Source organism: Somniosus microcephalus, chromosome 11 (genome assembly GCF_052327205.1).
Source record: "Somniosus microcephalus isolate GS21.2 chromosome 11, FLI_Smic_1.0, whole genome shotgun sequence".
NCBI classification, from domain to species: domain Eukaryota; kingdom Metazoa; phylum Chordata; class Chondrichthyes; order Squaliformes; family Somniosidae; genus Somniosus; species Somniosus microcephalus.
Genome location: NC_140997.1, coordinates 222,090,781 through 222,108,958, shown reverse-complemented (window position 1 = coordinate 222,108,958; position 18,178 = coordinate 222,090,781). Strand labels below are relative to the sequence as shown.

Here is an 18,178-nt window from a genome sequence, read left to right as displayed (position 1 = left end):
AGGCCAGACTGGGTAAAAATGGCAGATTTCCTTCGCTAAAGGACATTAGTGAACCAGATGGGTTTTATACGACAATCCAGTAGTTTCGTGGTCACCATTACAGATACTAGCTTTTATATTCCAGATTTATTTAATTAACTGAATTTAAATTTCATAGCTGCCGTGGTGGGATTTGAACTCGCGTCTCTCGATCTTTAGCCCAGGCCAGGATTACTAGTCCAGTAACATAACCACTACCTTCCGTTCCTGGTAACGTCTCATCCAAAAGACAGCACCTCCGACAGTGCAGCAGGTTTTGGTGAAGGATTCTCATCTGAAAATATTAAATATTAAAATGAAACCTGCCCCAATAAGGCTCTTTTATTACATTAAGTGCACCTTAATGAGGTGCAAACTAGGGAATGAGTACAGCTGTTTCTGCCCAAAATAAACAGAGCACTTCAGATGCCATGACCGGCAACTTTGAAATTGATGTTAATGCAAATGGGTTTGTTAGCGCTTTTTAGCCGATATAAGCGACTACCCATTTCAAGTAGTGGGGACTGTATCTTAAATCTGTGTCCTCTGGTTAATAATTTTGAACACCTCTATTAAATCTCCTCTTAACCTTCACTCCCCTTGAGTAACTGGCAAGCATCCTACTTCATATAGATATTCACTTAAATGCTGCTCGTGTGCATTATATATATGCCACCCTAGGAAACTAGCAAAAACAGACAGATAATGAGAAAAGATGGGAGGAGGCTCGAGTGGACCATAAACGCCGGCATGGACTGATTGGGCCGAATGGCCTGTTTCTGTGCTGTATCTCCTATGTAATATAATCCCACCAAGAAAGGCACAGCCTTGAACATAGGTTGTAATGACAAGGAGTTAGCCTGAAAGTGCAAGGGGACAGGAGTTGTTGTAAGGTAAGTTGCAGCTTTACCCAAGGTTCCATCAATTTAGTTGCTCTTGAAAGAAAATTTAAGTACTCAAAAACGCAGTTTGTGGCAGTGGGGGAAAAGATTGAAAAAAGAAAAAGACTTGTATTTCTATATCGCCTTTCATGACTTCAGGACGTTCCAAAGCACTTTACAGCCAATGAAGTACCTTTGAAGTGCAGTCACTGTTGTAATGTAGGAATCGCAGCAGCCAATTTGCGCACAGCAAGCTCCCACAAACAGCAAATTAATAATGACCAGATAATCTGTTTTCGTGATGTTGGTTGAGGGATAAATGACCAGGACACCTGCTCTTCTTTGAAATAGTGCCACGGGATCTTTTATGTCCACCTGAGAGAGAAAACGTCGTATCTGAAGGTTGGCACCTCTGACAGTGCAGCACTCCCTCAGCACTGCAATGGAGTGTCAGCCTAGATTCTGTGCTCAAGTCTCTGGAGCGGTACTTGAACCCACAACCTTCTGACTCAGCAGCGAGGATGCTACCAACTGAGCCATGGCTGACACGGTAACCGAGATGTGAGTGCGGAAGGCAGAAGATTTATTTTCAGGGATAGTACAGGGGCATATCTACCCGTTAATTTTGTCACTGGATCTTCTGGCATTTTGGATTGCCCTGTAATTAAGCGCTACAAGTCTAGAATTATTTATCCTTGAAAGATTCGGTATTTTAAATATGAAAGTAAAGATATTTGTTGGGACGTCAATACTACTTTACAGAGATACAGTCCCTTTCATGAGGAAACCAAAACTAGAATTTGTGAACTGAAATCCCACTCCAGGGACTTGAGCACAAAAAGCTAGGCTGACACGTCAGTGCCAGTGCTGAGGGCGTGCTGCACTGTCGGAGGTGCCGTCTTTCAGATGAGACGTTAAACCGAGGCCCCCGTCTACTTTCTCAGGTGGACGTAAAAGATCCCACGGCACTGTTTCAAGGAAGAGCAGGGGAGTTCCCCCCGGTGTCCTGGGCCAATGTTTATCCCTCAACCAACATCACTAAAACAGATTATCTGGTCATTATCACATTGCAATTTGTGGGAGCTTGCTGTGCGCAAATTGGCTGCCGCGTTTCCCACATTATAACAGTGACTACACTTCAAAAAAGTACTTCATTGGCTGTAAAGCGCTTTGAGACATCCGGTGGTCGTGAAAGGCGCTATATAAATGCAAGTCTTTCTTTCTTCTTTCTTTTAACAATATGAATACATGATAATCTCAACTGACAGCCATATGACTAAACCGGTTCATTATCACATCAAATTTTGGTGTTAAAGTAGTTTCAAGAGGGATCAAGGTGTAAGATCTAGATGAGAAAACTATCGAGAGGCCGGTGCAAAGACATCAGTTGCGAGATGATTGTCAGGGAAGATAGAGATCGAGCTTGCAAACGGCAAGAATAACCTGTGCTGATTTTGCAGAAGTGTCTGTATTGTCTGTATCAAAATGACTAACCTAAGCTGAAGGAATGCTTAGTTTAACTTGGAGGCAATCACAAATAGCCAACTGTTGAACTGACCCTTGACCACTGGGATCGCAAAAGGTCTGAAGGGACAGAAAAAACAGGAGATCCAACAATGGGCCAGATACGAGTTAAAGAATCATTGAAAGTGTACGTGCAGGAGAAGTGATTGATTCAACTGGGAAATGTGATGAAGGAAAAGGGTATAACTGAGGACACATCATAGCCTTCGGGGCAGTGGTAGGAAGGAACCCAGAGTGCGTATCCGACCAAGGAAGAAGGAAGAAATGTGAAGTTACCATCCTTCGCACATCCACTACGCTGACCGGCGCCCGGGTAATGCAGGATCTATTCGGGGCTGTGTGTCTCGAAGTGTGTGTACTCATTGTATAATCTTAATAAAGACCCACCGCTGCTGTTTAGTAACATCAAGTCCGAGTCCTTAGTATTGTTACAATTGGCAACTCAGATGGGACCGCAACAGGGTTGTTGTGCGAGTGAGTTAGATTTTGGGTCGTAAACTCCTAGTAACCACGACATACCCACCACATACTGGTTTGCGGTCGATCCTAATGGTTTGAAGGACCGGGGTAGGACTTGAGTAACGGTGCTCTTGTTGGATTGTACAATCAGTCACAGTCATGTCTAAGAAGCAAAACGTGGAGGTAGCATTAGAAAAAAAGTTGAGTAAATTAAGTAGTAAGGATTTGGTGGCTAATTGCCTGACCAAGAAGACGTCCTTGTATAAGGAAGCAGTTGTGTACGGCATTTTTATATCTTAAGTTTTTTTAATCGGACGGAAAGGTATCAGAAATTGACAAATGACGAATTAACCCATTGGGCTCGCAAAAAAGCCACAATGGATATAAAATGGCTTCAAGGTGTGACAAAAAATTGAACTTAAGATGTTGCCTTTCCAACTGATATCTTCCAAGACACATTGTTTGAGGGGAAAGATAAATGCGTGCATCCAAATGTAATTGTTACTTTTGCTTTCTTTTGTAAAAATCAATAAAGAGTCTAATAAGAATGAACAAAAGTGTGTTTATAACTTGGATTGATTTGGGAACTTTTGTTAAATGTATTGGACAGTAAAGTTTCGCCAGGGCTCCTGAATGAGATGAAAGGGCAATATGATGGGAATTTTTCTAAAATCATTTCCTAGGTGATTTTGAGTGAATTGCAGGAACTGGAACAGGGGTTAGGAAACAGGAAAAGATTTTGAATTTGGTATCAATGTAAATTCTATGGAAAGTCAGGAAAGTGTAGGTGAGAATCCTAAATTGCTATGTTTCTCTTGGAGATGTTTGTGTCTTTGCCTATACTGAACAATAAGGACAAGTATTTGATAGCCTGGCCACTACCCTAGACATTGGGACCATGCAGAGGAAGAAGAGAAGATCGCCGCTCTTTTGATAAGATAACTTAAAAAGCCCAGGAATGGCTTGTATCTGATGTCAAGTGTAGTATGATACTGGGATGTGCAAATATATGTTGCGCATGAGGCAACTAGCATGCGGAAATGCATAGTGAAGATGCACTGCAGAATGGGTCTCAGACATGCTCAGTTACTTGACAACAGCACAACGTGAAATGGTTAATGTGGCTTAGGACAGCGAGACAACTTTTATTCAAGGCACTGACATACTCCATAGCGAAACTATCTCTATATTGTTTTATTAAAAAAGTTAAACGCTTTGGTACCAATCGGAGGGATTGAAATTAAAGGAAAGAGGGACATAGAATTCGGATTTCTAAAATTCAGGGTGGAGATCACAATGGAAGCGAGCGGGAAATGATACTCAGCAAGAACATCCACGGGATGCATAATGGTAATGGGAGAGCTAGAGAACCTTTTGAGTCTATGATTACTTGTTGAAATGATACACAGTAGTGTTGAATTTGTCAGCAGTATACATGCCACCAAATCAGTGTCAGCACATACATAACATCTTCTCTGCTTAACAAGATGATTGAATAAAAGGGCAGACAATTAAATTGGAGCTGGCTACGCCACTTAAGAAGTAATTAAGGATATGATTGTGAGGAGTCGGAAAGGATTCCTCCGCCTCGAGGTGGGGACATGCAAGATCTGGATGAGAAAACTGTCGAGAGGCTGGTACAGAGATCAGTTGCGAGATGATTGTCATAGAAGATAGAGATCGAGCTTGCAAACGACAAGAATAACCTATGTTGATTTTGCAGAAGTGTCTGTATCAAAATGACTAACCTAAGCTGATGGAACACTAAGCTATTTTAACTTGGAGACAATCACAAATAGCCAACTGTTGAGCTGACCCTTGACCACTGGGATCGCAAAAGGTCTGAAAGAACAGTAAAGCAGGAGATCCTACAATGGGCCAGAGTTAAAGAACCATTAAATGTGTACGTGCGGAAGAATTGATTGATTCAACTGGGAAATGTGATGAAGGAAAAGGGTATAACTGAGGACACATCATAGCCTTCGGGGCAGTGGTAGGAAGGAACCCAGAGTGCGTATCCGACCAAGGAAGAAGGAAGAAACGTGAAGATACCATCCTTCGCACACCCACTACGCTGACCGGCGCCCGGGTAATGCAGGATCTATTCGGGGCTGTGTGTCTCGAAGTGTGTGTCCTCATTGTATAATCTTAATAAAGACCCACCGCTGCTGTTAATGATCAAGTCTGAGTCCTCAGTAAGATAAGGGCCTAGTTTCCATTCCCCCACCAACCTTTGAATTTATTTTCTTCCCTTCCAGTACTGAATGAGCTCACTCATGCTGGCTACAAAGGAGCCTGCCACATGCCTTATACTTTGCCTAAGTGAGCTTGAATAGTGTGAGCATAGGCAGGCTATGTGGCGGGGTAATCGCAGTCAAGTCTCATTCTATCCTTACCCAACAACAACTTGTATTTATATAGCACCTTTAATGTAGTAAAATGTCCCAAGACGCCTCACAGGAGTATTTTAAGACAAAAAATTTGACACCGAGCCACAAAGAGAAATTAGGGCAGATGACCAAAAGCTTGGTCAGAGGTAGGTTTTAAGGAGCGTCTTAAAGGAGGAAAGAGAGGTAGCGAGGCGGAGAGGTTTAGGAAGGGAAGTCCAGAGCTTAGGGCCTAGGCAACAGAAGGCCACCAATGGTTGAGCAATTATAATCTGGGATGCTCAAGAGGGCAGAATTAGAGGAGCACGGATATCTCGGGAGGGTTGTGGGGCTGAAGGAGATTACAGAGATAGGGAGTGGCGAGGCCATGGAGAGATTTGAAAACAAATGAGAATTTTGAAATCAAGGCTTTGCTTAACTGGGAGCCAGTGTAGGTCAGCGAGCACAGGGGTGATGGGTGAACCGGATTTGGTGCGAGTTACGAAACAGGCAGCCGAGTTTTGGATGACCTCAAGTTTACGAAGGGTAGAACGTGGGAGGCCAGCCAGGAGTTTGTTGGAATAGTCAAGTCTAGAGGTAACAAAGGCATGGATGAGGGTTTCAGCAGAGGATGAGCTGAGGCAAGGGCGGAGATGGGTGATGTTATGGAGGTGGAAATAGGCGGTCTTAGTTATGCCGCGGATATGTGGTCAGAAGCTCATTTCAGGTTCAAATATGACACCAAGGTTGCGAAAAGTGTGGTTCAGCCTCACACAGATGTTAAGGAGAGGGATGGAGTCAGTGGCTAGGGAACAGAGTTTATGGCGAGGACTGAAAGCAAAGGCTTTGGTCTTCCTAATATTTAATTGCAGGAATCGTAGGATGGTGATGAAGAGCAGAAACCTTGTCTCTTTCACTTTTCTACTGATGCCAGTGTTCAATATGGCTATAATGACAAGTGGAATGTTAGATAATCAATTGAATCTGACGTTTTGATAAAATGACTATAGCTACCCTTTGATTGAAATAGAGGCGACTGTATTAACACAGTAACAGTACAAGTACCACAAAGAGAGAGAGAGAGAGAGAGAGAGAGAGAATGAACAGGAAAAGCCCTGGTTTCAATTCCTGATCTGTTTTGAGTGAGCTGGCAATACTAGGGCTGCTACAATTAGTCATTAGCATCCTTAGACTAGGGTCGGGTAAATCACCTTGGTTCCTTCCCTTATATTGTTGTCTAGTGACCCCCGAGTGGAAGCATGTTAAGTGTGGGCATCAGTTGAGACTAGATCGGGTTCGCTGTGATGACCAGAGTTGAATAACATGCCAACACTCAACTGTCTCGGCTCACCTATTAAGAATGGCAACCTGAGCAAGGTTCTGGAGGTTAATTGGTATCTAAGGAACGCTACATCAGCAGAGGAATAAATGTGATTGGGAAGGAAGAAAATAATGTTATCCCTGGAATTTTCCAGTGATGATGCCAGTGATTAATGATTAATGATCTGGACAAGGGAATTGGATGTAATATCTCCAAATTTGCAGACGACACAAAGCTGGGGGGGGAGGATATGCTGTGAGGAGGATGTCGTGAAACTCCAGCACGATTTGGACAGGTTGGGTGATTGGGCAGAAACATGGCAAATGCACGATAATGTGGATAAATGTGAGGTTATCCACTTTGGTGGCAAAAACAGGAAGGCAGATTATTATTTGAATGGTAATAGATTGGGAGAAGGGGAAGTGCAGAGAGACCTGGGTGTTCTTATACACCAGTCGCTGAAAGTAAGCATGCAGGTGCAGCAGGCGGTTAAGAAGGCAAATGGTATGTTGGCCTTCGTAGCAAGAGGGTTCGAGTACAAGAACAAGGATGTCTTGCTGCAGTTGTACAGGGCCTTGGTGAGACCACACCTTGAGTATTGTGTGCAGTTTTGGTCGCCTTACCTGAGGAAGGACGTTCTTGCCATGGAAGGAGTGCAGCGAAGATTCACCAGGCTGATACCTGGGATGGCAGGAATGACGTATGAGGAGAGATTGTGTCGATTAGGCTTATACTCACTGGAGTTTAGAAGATTGAGAGGGGATCTCATCGAAACCTATAAAATTCTGTCAGGCCTGGACAGACTAGATGCAGGAAGGATGTTTCTGATGGCCGGCGAGTCCAGAACCAGGGGTCATAGTCTAAGGATAAGGGGTAAGCCATTTAGGACTGAAATGAGGAGGAATTTCTTCACCCAGAGAGTGGTGAACCTGTGGAATTCTCTGCTACAGAGGGCAGTGGAGGCCAGTTCATTAAGTATATTCAAGAAGGAGTTGGATATATTTCTTAAGGCTAAAGGGATCAAGGGATATGGGGAGAAGGCAGGGACCGGGTACTGAATTTGGATGATCAGCCATGATCTCATTGAATGGCGGAGCAGGCTCGAAGGGCCTACTCCTGCTCCTATCTTCTATGTATCTATGTTCTTAGAAAGGCACGTCAGCTGTAAATTACTCAACCATAACCTACTGTTGGAAATAACCCACAAGTACTGATTTGTTTTGATTGAAGACAGCAGAGGAACTAAAAACTTGTAGAAACATTTATTGTACAAGGCATGAATTTGTGCAATTCTTGTCAATCAATCAACAAGGGGGAAAATATGACCTCATGGTCCTTATAGCAAGGCCAGAGGTAACTTTTCCTGGACTGGTGTAACTGGACTACAGAAAATCTTTAACAGAGGCAAGCCAGAGTAACATCACAAAACAATCCATTCACTGACACTTTGAGCTCCTTTTAGCATTGTGAAGAAATTACTTATAACAGCAACTCAAACACGTTGTACAAGAGGCCACAGGCAGAAAGCTGGGTTAGTTAGTGTTTATCAAGCAACATTACTGTCTGCCTGCTGCTTTCAGATGAAGGTGAATTTCCCTCCAGGTTAAGAAAGCAGAAACAAATAAAAAAGCAAATTAAGTTACTGTAAACTGCAGCAGGCTACCATACACAAGAGCTGTTTAGGCTTTGAAGTGTCTGAGAGAATGTTAGAAAGGACAAGTGAAAAGCACCCCAGTCGCAGCTCCTTACAAAGAGATCTGGAGGTTCAATTGCAAAGTCTTGACTGAAAGACTTTCTGGATTTCTCTGAGCAGAGAGTTTCATCGTGTGTGTGTGTGTGTGTGTGTGTGTGTGTGTGTGTGTGTGAGTATAGAAAGAGAAAATCAGTGAATAGTACAGCACAGAAGGAGGCCATTCGGCCCATTTAGTCTGCGCTGGCTCCTTCGAAGAGTATATAATGAGCAAGCTTCCTGGTGAGTTGACCATAGAGTGGCATTGAAAAATATCCCGGATCATGAAATAAGCTGTTTGATCGAGAATAGCATAGATTTGAGGGGAAATCAGAAGAAAAAAATTCAAGAAAATGTCCCTTCAAAGAAAAAGGTAACTGAAAATGAAGCCTATCAGGCTATACTGAAGAATCAATTAATTTGCATTTATGTTTCCTAAAATCTTTATATTAACATTGATCTCCTATTGATGAAAAGCATGATATATATACACATATATTCAAATTGTCTGGCCTTTCTATCATTTACATTGGGCAATGTGATGGGGTAATGTTGCGTTCTTTAATTCAGTGATGTACTGTCAATTAAATCAACGGCGTCCACATAATTATCAAACCAAATTTGCCAGAAGAATTCACAAGAACTTTGAACATCTTAGGGTAGAAATTCTGCAGAGTTCTCTCAATCCCCTGACATAATGTACTAGAAATGGCATGTTTTGTGCCATTTCTCCAGGGTTTCTGTCGATCTTCCAACGACGTTATGGTGAGAAATTGAGAAAACCCCTGCGGCAATTCCAGATGCTTATTTTTAATAACAAAGTCTTAGGCTTTTACCATTTTCAAGTTTTTTTTCCCCTGCCGGAATCTGCTGCTTGTGCTGCCGCTAATATGATGGCTAAGTTTTGCCAAGTGGCCTCGTTTCACGTGACAGGAGTCTTTTAAGATGAGTTTGACGTTGAATCACCCGCTGATGGGAAGAGATTGCTTAATTGAAAAAAAAATATGGTTTTGTTTTAGTGATTTAATATCCTGGATATATTGTAGTACAATAGCAAGAGAATTGGTACAAGAAAAGTGTACCAATGGAATCTTTAAGTGTATGAGAAATTAAATAAATTAAACGCACCTAGGGAATGAATGAACGATGGTCAATCGAGATGTCAATTCAGACAGGTAGCACTGTAAAGGTGATAGCAGTCGCCAAACGTAGTAAATGAAGAAACCACAATTAAATGGCTCCTGATTGATCTGGGCTGAATGCAAAATGTTTCTGCATCAGTCCTCCCTCATTCAGAAGAGATTTGTGCCAATAGATTTTTACACATCCTAATGCTGCCCACATTATAGCAATTAAGTCATTGAATTATTTAGTGTAATTGTCCACAAAAATTTGAACACAGAAAACAAGTTGATATTATATATAAATGAACAGGTTTGAGGGGTAGATTCTTGAACAAACACGTTTCACCATTAGTACGTATGATAATGGGCTCCATTATATCCATGATCAAATGCAGCTCAGGTTCTGTAGCCCCTCATTGTAAACTTGCACTCCCAGCCACCCTAATCGTGTTTGGATTTTCATGACCTTCCATTCTCGAGGCCCTTTGCATTCTCCCTGGGATGAGAGGCTGGGCAAGCAACTTGCCTCCTGGTGGCTCTTTATCATGGGAGTACCCAAGAGCAGCCCGAAAGCTGACTTCATCCCATCTTGAAGTTGTCACAGCGTGTCCACAATGGGTGGGGCTCACTGCATGGGGAACTGTGTGGAGCAAACGCATGTCTTGCCACTCTGCAAAACGGTACATTGCAACAGCAACCAAAATGCATGACTGCCTTTGCAACCCTCAGTCTCCAGGAAGGGGCGCGGCTTTGTGGCACATTCATGGTCCCGTCGCTGCCAACAAAGGTAACGATTGGATGTGCTGCAAGCTGAATTACTTATTTCTCAGGCAAATGGCAACAAAGATGATAAAGCAGAGTAAAATCACCTGTTTTGGGCAAAGGGTTACTTCAATCCAATTTATCTGTGCGGAGTGAATAAACTAAGGAAACACCAATTCTGTGGTTAGAGCTATAAACGGTTCCAAATGATAAAGTAGCAATGAACGGTAACAGTAACACACACACTGGTTTCCTACAATTCTAATGTGATGCCTTTTAATCACATTAAAAATGTTTGGAATCTGATTGGAGATGTTCACATTAACTTTCAAGTCAACTGAGCTGAGCTGAGCTGTGCTGAAAATAATCTTTCCTTGGCCCTCATATCTCACAAATAGCTTGTGTTGTAAAGGAAGAGCTTACCATTTACAGAGCACCTTTCACATCCCCAGGCTGTCCCAAAGTGCTTCACAGTTAATCTGTTTTGGTGGCGTTGTTTCAGGGATACAATTTCACCAGGGAGAACTCCCCTGCGCTTCTTTCAAGAGTGCCATCCAATGAAAGAGACTGTTCATTGGGCCATGGGTTTGTTTCTCAATAACTGAAGAGGATATTGCAAGGGTGGGAATGGATTACTGGCTGGAGTACTCTGTCATTTCTCCAGTTTTATTCCAAATATTAAATATTTCATGATTTTTTTTTTTAGATAAACCTCCACCATTCTGCGTTTCCAACGGGAGCAGAGGAGACACAAAACGAGGCAGGGCCCCACAGAAGATCTCATTCATTCAAGTGGCGAATCCCCAAAGAATTATGTCAATACAATTCCACTTTGCAAAGGGGTTGATGAACACCGTGAGATCCTTAACAATGAAGTGACTGACTATATACCAGCGGACAATTAAATGGAAATTTAAACAGCGAGAAACACTAAGGACTTGCTCTGTCTGCACACATCTAAGTAGATATTCTGCCGAGAGCAACTAATGGATGTTACAAATTAAAAAGCTGATGTGATTTACACGTGTTAAAATTAATTTATTATCTTTTAGAAATGAGCAAAATTCCACATTTGATTTACACGTGTTAAAATTAATTTATTATCGTTTAGAAATGAGCAAAATTCCACATTTAAAAGAAATGCCAGTGATAGGTGCAGAGTAAAGCCTCTCTGATGTACACCTTTTCATTAATTGTTACCTAAATTCACCTCTGGATCTACTTGAATCAATTAGTTCTAGTGCTATGGTTCTAGTCCCACAGACACTACAGCTGTAAATTCAGATATATTCCCTATTTACAGCTACACCGAAGCAAAGTGCATTGTGTGAATTAACTTACAGTACTACAACATGAGCTTCGAGTAAAAACTTACACTACTCCAACAAAAAGCAATACACAAATTCAGAATCAGGAAATAGGTCTGAATCAGATTCAGGTGAACATTGTGATTCAAATTCCTGCTCCTCTTGTGTACAGAACTCTAATAATTATATACAATAGGTAAATATGGATGGCGAGCCAAACTGGCCGACACTGGGCACCTGTCCCTTTGAAAATAAGCCAGGATGTCATTTTCCACTGTAACCATGTGTACAGCAGAGGGTGAAGAGTAATAACGGAGCTGGGAGCAACTCCACAGGCAGGTTTTTTTACTGCAACTTTTGTTTTCCGGTCATAGCGTACGTGCCCATTTTCCATGGTAACGGGTAATGGTTATGTATTCCAACTCCCTCACAATCTGCTGGAAGAGTATGAGCTACTTCCCTGGGGTGAGCATGCACCAGCATCTCTGGGGGAGATCAAGTGTGAGTTTATGGATTTAGCTCCCTGTCAGTTTGGGTTAGGGATTAAGTATCTGAGCCCCTGGCAGTGCCATGGCAGCGTGCATTTGGGTCCCCAGTGGTCTACTGCTAGCTTGCACACCAGCCTTTTAAAATTGGACTATGAATTCTCAGGACCCATAGTTTTGAAGTTCTCACATCCGATTACCATCTCTAATAACAGGTAATGCAATTTTTAAGATAGCACTTCCGAATGTGGATAGCATGTAGTGTTTGTAAGAAAATGGTTGCATTTTCCCCCCATTTATTGTCATTTAAATTAAAGATTATGTTTTGATGCTTTTGGTCAAACCTTGAAAAGCACCATACTGAATTTCCCTCCTAGGTGGGAATCTGACAGAGCGCCTGCTGCCTTCCTTGGGTTAGGGATAACTGTAGTGCATTCGGTAGTGGATTCAGTGGGGATCATACAGTTCCCAACTGAACCCGACCCAAGTGCAAATGGGATATTAGACTGGTTTGTGTTGTTGTCATGTAAACCAGGCAGTAAATTCACAGCTGCCATGAAACTCCGCCAATTATTATGTGTTTCGTAGGGCGACGACATGACGGCCCTTGTACAAATCAAAACCTCTCCCAAAAATCCTGTAACAAGCTGTCGGCTAACAATTAAAGTTAAAACTCAAAAAAGGTGCTTATCGTATTTTGGGAGGAAAAAGGCAAAAAAAAGAGGTTCAACTGATGTAAATTGATATTCTAATGTAAATTTTAAATTCAGTGTTAAAGAATAGAAAGTTCAAAGTCCCTTAATCCCGACTGTCTTTGTTTTTAAACGTCCTCTCCATTCTCTGCTTCGCCAGCTCCTTTGATAATCCGCTTCATTCCACGCTTTCCCGCGGGTCCCTTGGGCTTTGCAAAAGCTTGTTTGAAGGCATGCTGTTTAGGGTGGACTTCTTCATAAAGGAAGTCTGCCGTTAGCTCTTCACCATTATCTATCTCGATCTGAAAAAGGACAAATTCAAATAGGTGTCTTTATTCACCGATTTCCAGACCAGTTGAATTGTGAACCTCGGGCAAAGTGTTTACAATTCCCCACATAAAATTTAAAAAGCATGTACGCTGAATACTCAAGAGTGGTTTCAAAGTAATAAACTAACCTTGAGGTTCCAATGATAATTAAAATCCATGAATGCATTTACTTAGCAATTGGGGGAGCATTGTGTGGAGTGGTACTGGGCTCTATAGACCAGCAAGGTCCCAGGTTTAATCCTTGGTCTGTATAGCCCAGTACCACACCACACAATGCAGTTACTTGGCCTTTGGTTGATCTTAGCTGGTGGAAGGTCTACAACTGGCTTTAATACCATCAAAGGGGGGCGGGGGGTGGGTGGGAAATCAGCCAAGGTTCCTGCTCTTGATTACTATCAAGTAAACCCTGCTGCAAAGTGTACGTGTGTGGAATTGGGTTAGGTTGTGACTCCCTCTACTCACTGTGTAGATTCACACTTAAAGAATGGCCATTTGGGTGAGGTCTTTCTCCAGTTTCTCACCCCATGCCCCCTCCAAGCTCAGTCATCCCCATGACCAGTCTGCTGCTCCTTCAATCCCATTCCCACTAAACTCCAGACCACTCATCTTCCCGTCCTGGCCCCATGCTAGCTGACACTGTAAATTATTCTTTTCCTCAGCCACTGTCCCCATCCCTTTTAAAACTGCCATCACCACCCCTCTCCTCAAAAAACCCATCCTCCATCCTCACCAACTGCTACTCCATCATGTTGTTGTCTCTCAGATCCATGTTCATCTCTCCCGCATCTCCGTTTGAAACTCTCTTCAGGTTTCTGCCCCTCCCACAGCACTAAAATAGTTCTAAACAAAGTCACGCACGGCATTCTCTGTGACTGTGGCACATTATTCCTCCTCAACCTGTCTGCAGCTTTCAACATGGTCAATCACACCATCCTCCTCCAATGCCTTTCCCCTGTGGTCCTGCTTGGTGGGATTGCCCTCGTTTGGTTCCACTCTTAGCTATTCGATTGTAACCAGACCATCGCTAGCAAACTTTCTCTTCCTATGCTGCAGTGTTACCTCTGGAATCTCCTTGGCCCCCTCCTCTTCCTCATCTACATGATGCTCCTTGGTGACATAATCGTCAGCTTCCACATGCACATTGACAACACCCAGCTGTACCTCTCCACTACTTCCTCAATCCCTTCATTGCCTCTGTGCTATCAGACTTTCAGCCTTGGATGAGCTGTAATTTCCTCGAGCTAAATATTGGGATGACCGAAGCCCCCGCCACAAACTCCGTACTCTCACCACCGACTCCATTCCCCTCCTTGATAGCCTTCAACCCCATAACCTCTCCATCATAAAAACCACCTACTTCCAGCTCTGTAACATCACCTGTCTTGACCCTTGCCTAAGCCCATCTACCAGTGAACGCTGAGGCTTTTGTCACCTTCAGACTCCATTGCGCCAATGGTTTCCTGGCTAGCCCATCATCCATCCTCTGTAGACTTCAGCTCAACCAAAACTCTGCTGCCCTATCCTATCCCACAGCAAATAATGCTCGAACACTCCTGCCCTTGCTGGCCTCGAGTGGCTCCCAGTCCCTTAACGCCCCAAATTTAAAATTCTTATCCTTGTGTTTGAATCCTTCTGTGGCCTTGCCTCTCCACATCTCTGTAACTGCCTCAAGCCTCAATACCCTCTCCTGAACTCTCCGTTCCTGACTGGCCTCTTAGGCATCCCTCTCTCTTCGCCCCACCATTAGTGAGCCTGCATTCAGCGGCCAAGCCCTCATGCTCCGGAATCCCCTGCTTAAACCCCTCTGCCTTCCTTTCTTCTTTGAAGACCAGCCTTAAAACCCACATTCTTGACCAAGCTTTTGGTCACCGTTCTAATCAATCCTTATTTGGCAAGGGACTCGTTTTCCCCCTTGTGCCTCTGTGAAGCACTTTGGGGCATTTTTCTACAATAAAGACGGTTTATAAATACACAAGTTGTTGTTGAAGAGGCACCGAATGGTTGCCGGTAGCTGTGGAGCCACACCTCAGCGTGGCTCATTATCTTCACAGCAAGAGGGGATAAAACTGAAAACTAATGTCATTTCCTTTTGCAGTTTAGAACATCATTTGAACTTGCCAATTAGATTAACGTCTTGCAATCCCTCCGAGGAATGAAATATTCTCTATAAGGCATGTTAGTTGCCTGGAAAAGGCAATGATATAATTATCACTGTGGTTCAAAACACATGGCATGATGGTAACACCGTAAGGTAATTCAGGCAGAGGACTATCCGCTTTCCCTGCCGTTATTTCCACATTGATCCTTTATAAAATTTAATAACCATAAATGCTTGGCGGTGCATTGTAGCACTCGACTTCAGATCAGATAACTGTCATGGAAGCTAAATAATCTGGATAAATCAGAATAAAAGCACCAAATGAACTTCACTTGTATGTGTTATAATGAGTAACAGCCAAGTGCAAGGATGCAATCAATCTCAGGGTTCAGTTCATCACTAACTGCTAGTGTTAGTAGCTTTACTATTCTGGTTTACGAGCTGCACCAGTCAATAGATTACTGTTTTATAACGCACTATGGTAATCTTACATAAAATGGTACATGAAGGTACTGATTTTTCCATTGACCATTTTTGCTGAGGTACCAGCCTGTGAACACTTCCCTAGACACCTTCAGTACCAATGTATAGGATAAAAACAGTGCCAGTGAAAATTGTATCCAAATGGTCTAAAGATCCATTATATAAAGCAACATGTTCTGTGATGACAGGCTGTTGGTAATTTATATGTCATGATGACTGTTGGGTTAAATAAAACCATGGTAGAATAATCCTTCTGAAAGAGACACCACTGTAATCTGTAATTCATCTCCGGTTGTCTGTAACTGATCTCAACTGGGTAGCAGTGGTAGCTACTGTCAGCCTCAGCACACTTCAGCCAGGGAGAAGGAAGATCAGCCAGGGTTTCCACAATTCACTGAGTCCTGCTGGAAAGATTGTGTCTGCAGACACACACATACCTTTTTGACGACTTTCAGTAGTAGTTGTTGTTCTGCCACATCCAGTAGAGGGCCCTTACAGCTGGAGTACAGCATGCGATCTTTAATACTACATTTGTACCCGGGCATGGAGTAGATAAACACTGTGGAAAGAAATGCAATAAATTCACCACATTTAGAATTTCCACCCACCTGTCATTCACCCACTGTTATTTTGTACAACTTTATACAACCCTTAATTTGCATGCGAGAGAAATGTTTGTGTGTCAGGGCAAGGCACAGCTGAAGCTATTTGCAACAGTGGGCATACTGTGAGCAGTGACACTGGAGGTGGAAAATTAAAGAAAGCTACATGTTCCTGTGGAAAAACACAGCATTTAGATGCATAATTACAGCGGTTGGCAGTGAGTAATAGACTGTAATTTCATTGAATGTTTCAACTAACTTCATATGACTGAAGAGTGGATCTACAGTAATTTATGGGCTTCATTTGAACCCTCTGATTACAATAATTCATTACGATTCACTTTTTTTTTTATACATGCATACATACATATACAAACACATATATATTTCACACACACTACTACAGGAAACTTTTGTTTATCCGGACGTTAAATGTCCGGAAAGCTCTATCCACCGGCAAAATTCAGGAGTCGGTTCAGTAAGTTTTTTTTCTTTTCGTTGCTTTTTTTCTCCAGTCAGGCTCTGCAAGGTCTAGCTGAAGCTGTTGCTTAGCTACAGAGACGCTTGCAAGCTACGGCCGACTGTTTTGAAGCACAGGGTTTGTTGCTTCACACGGAGCTCAGGAGCTCCGTATGTTTTAACATTAGCGCTGGTTTGTCCGGCAGTTTTGATGGGACAGCAACAGCTCGGTCCCGTCAGTGCCGGATACCAGAAAGTTTCCTGTATCTATAATATTAAAGTTATGTCATCGAGTTAAAAATTGGCCTGGAATAGGTGCTGGACATTATTAATCTGTTGAATGAGTACAGCATGAATTGGGAGGGGGAGGAAAATGGAAAATTTGCAGTTTTAAAAAAAAAAAAGCAATATTCTCTAATGGCTGAGCTGGTGGCTTCACTTCCTGGTGTCCTTCTGAACCATTTAGATCAGAAACGTCTGTACTGGGTTAGTCGATCTCAAATGGGTAAGGGTTGGGATGCTAGTGCAGGTGGTGCAAGGCGAGGACAGGCTTGGTAGTGATGCCCCCATCCCACGGTTGAATTGTTTACCAACACTCACTGTCTCGGTTTGCATATGAAGAATTGGCACTTTGGGTGAGCTACTAGAGGGTGCACGAGCCCATGCCCTAATGAGAGGAGGGAAGAGGAGCAAGTAAATAAAAACAAGCAAAACCCAAAGGGGCTTATTTCAGGTATACACTTTTGAACTTACCAACAGACTCTAAGTAGTCACCCTCATGCGAATGTTTGTAGAGGAAGAAATGATAGCGAGCGGCATTATTTGGGATTCTCCTTGGCAAGTCAAGGATGTCAGTGACATCTGTATGCACCAGGTTTATGGTTTCCTTCTCTATATCTAGTTTCTGAAGGGTAGGGGAGGAAGGAATATTTAAAAAAAGCAGAGAGTTTGGCTGAAAGCCAAAATATTTAAAAACATATAATTTATAGCAGAATATCTTGTACAAAATACAACTAAGAGCACACAAAATGAGCCTCTTTTATCAAAACACCCTCAGCTCGAGCAGAGTCAGAGAATGATACAGCACAGAAGGCCATTTGGCCCATCGTGCCTGTGCCGGCTCTTTGAAAGAGCTATCCAATTAGTCCCCTGCTCTTTGCCCACAGCCCTGCAAATTTTTCCCCTTCACTATCGATGTGGTATTTTATTGGTTCTATGTGATGTCTCAATGAAAATTATCCAGCAAGGGTTATTTTTGTTTTCTTTGCTTAATGGTAACTTAAAAAAAAAATAGAAGAAATTACAACACGGATAAAGGTCATATGGTCCAACCAGTCTGTGCTGATGTTTATCCTTCACGAGCATTGGTCATATGCTCGCTCTGATCCAGTATCCTTTATTCCTGTTTCAACAACAACTACTTGCATTTATATAGCGCCTTTAATGTAGTAAAACGTTTCAAGGTGCTTCACAGGAGCGTTAAACAAAATTTGACACCGAGCCACATAGAAAGGCTTGCAGTTATATAGCACCTTTCAC

The 18,178-nt window shown here is 42.6% G+C and overlaps 1 protein-coding gene across 4 annotated transcripts in view; it reads right to left on the bottom strand.

The window, feature by feature from the left end:
• Nucleotides 1-7,816: 7,816 nt before the first annotated feature.
• The window catches only part of twf2 (twinfilin actin binding protein 2), a 146,913-nt gene continuing 136,551 nt past the window's right edge, over nucleotides 7,817-18,178 (bottom strand). For all 4 annotated transcript variants that reach the window (XM_086002006.1, XM_086002007.1, XM_086002008.1 and 1 more), the window contains 3 exons: nucleotides 17,393-17,543; nucleotides 16,016-16,137; nucleotides 7,817-12,970 (listed from right to left, as the gene is read on the bottom strand). In XM_086002006.1, the coding sequence (XP_085858132.1) occupies nucleotides 12,797-12,970; nucleotides 16,016-16,137; nucleotides 17,393-17,543 (447 nt within the window). In that variant the 3' untranslated portion in view covers nucleotides 7,817-12,796. The remainder of the gene's footprint in view (nucleotides 12,971-16,015; nucleotides 16,138-17,392; nucleotides 17,544-18,178) is intronic.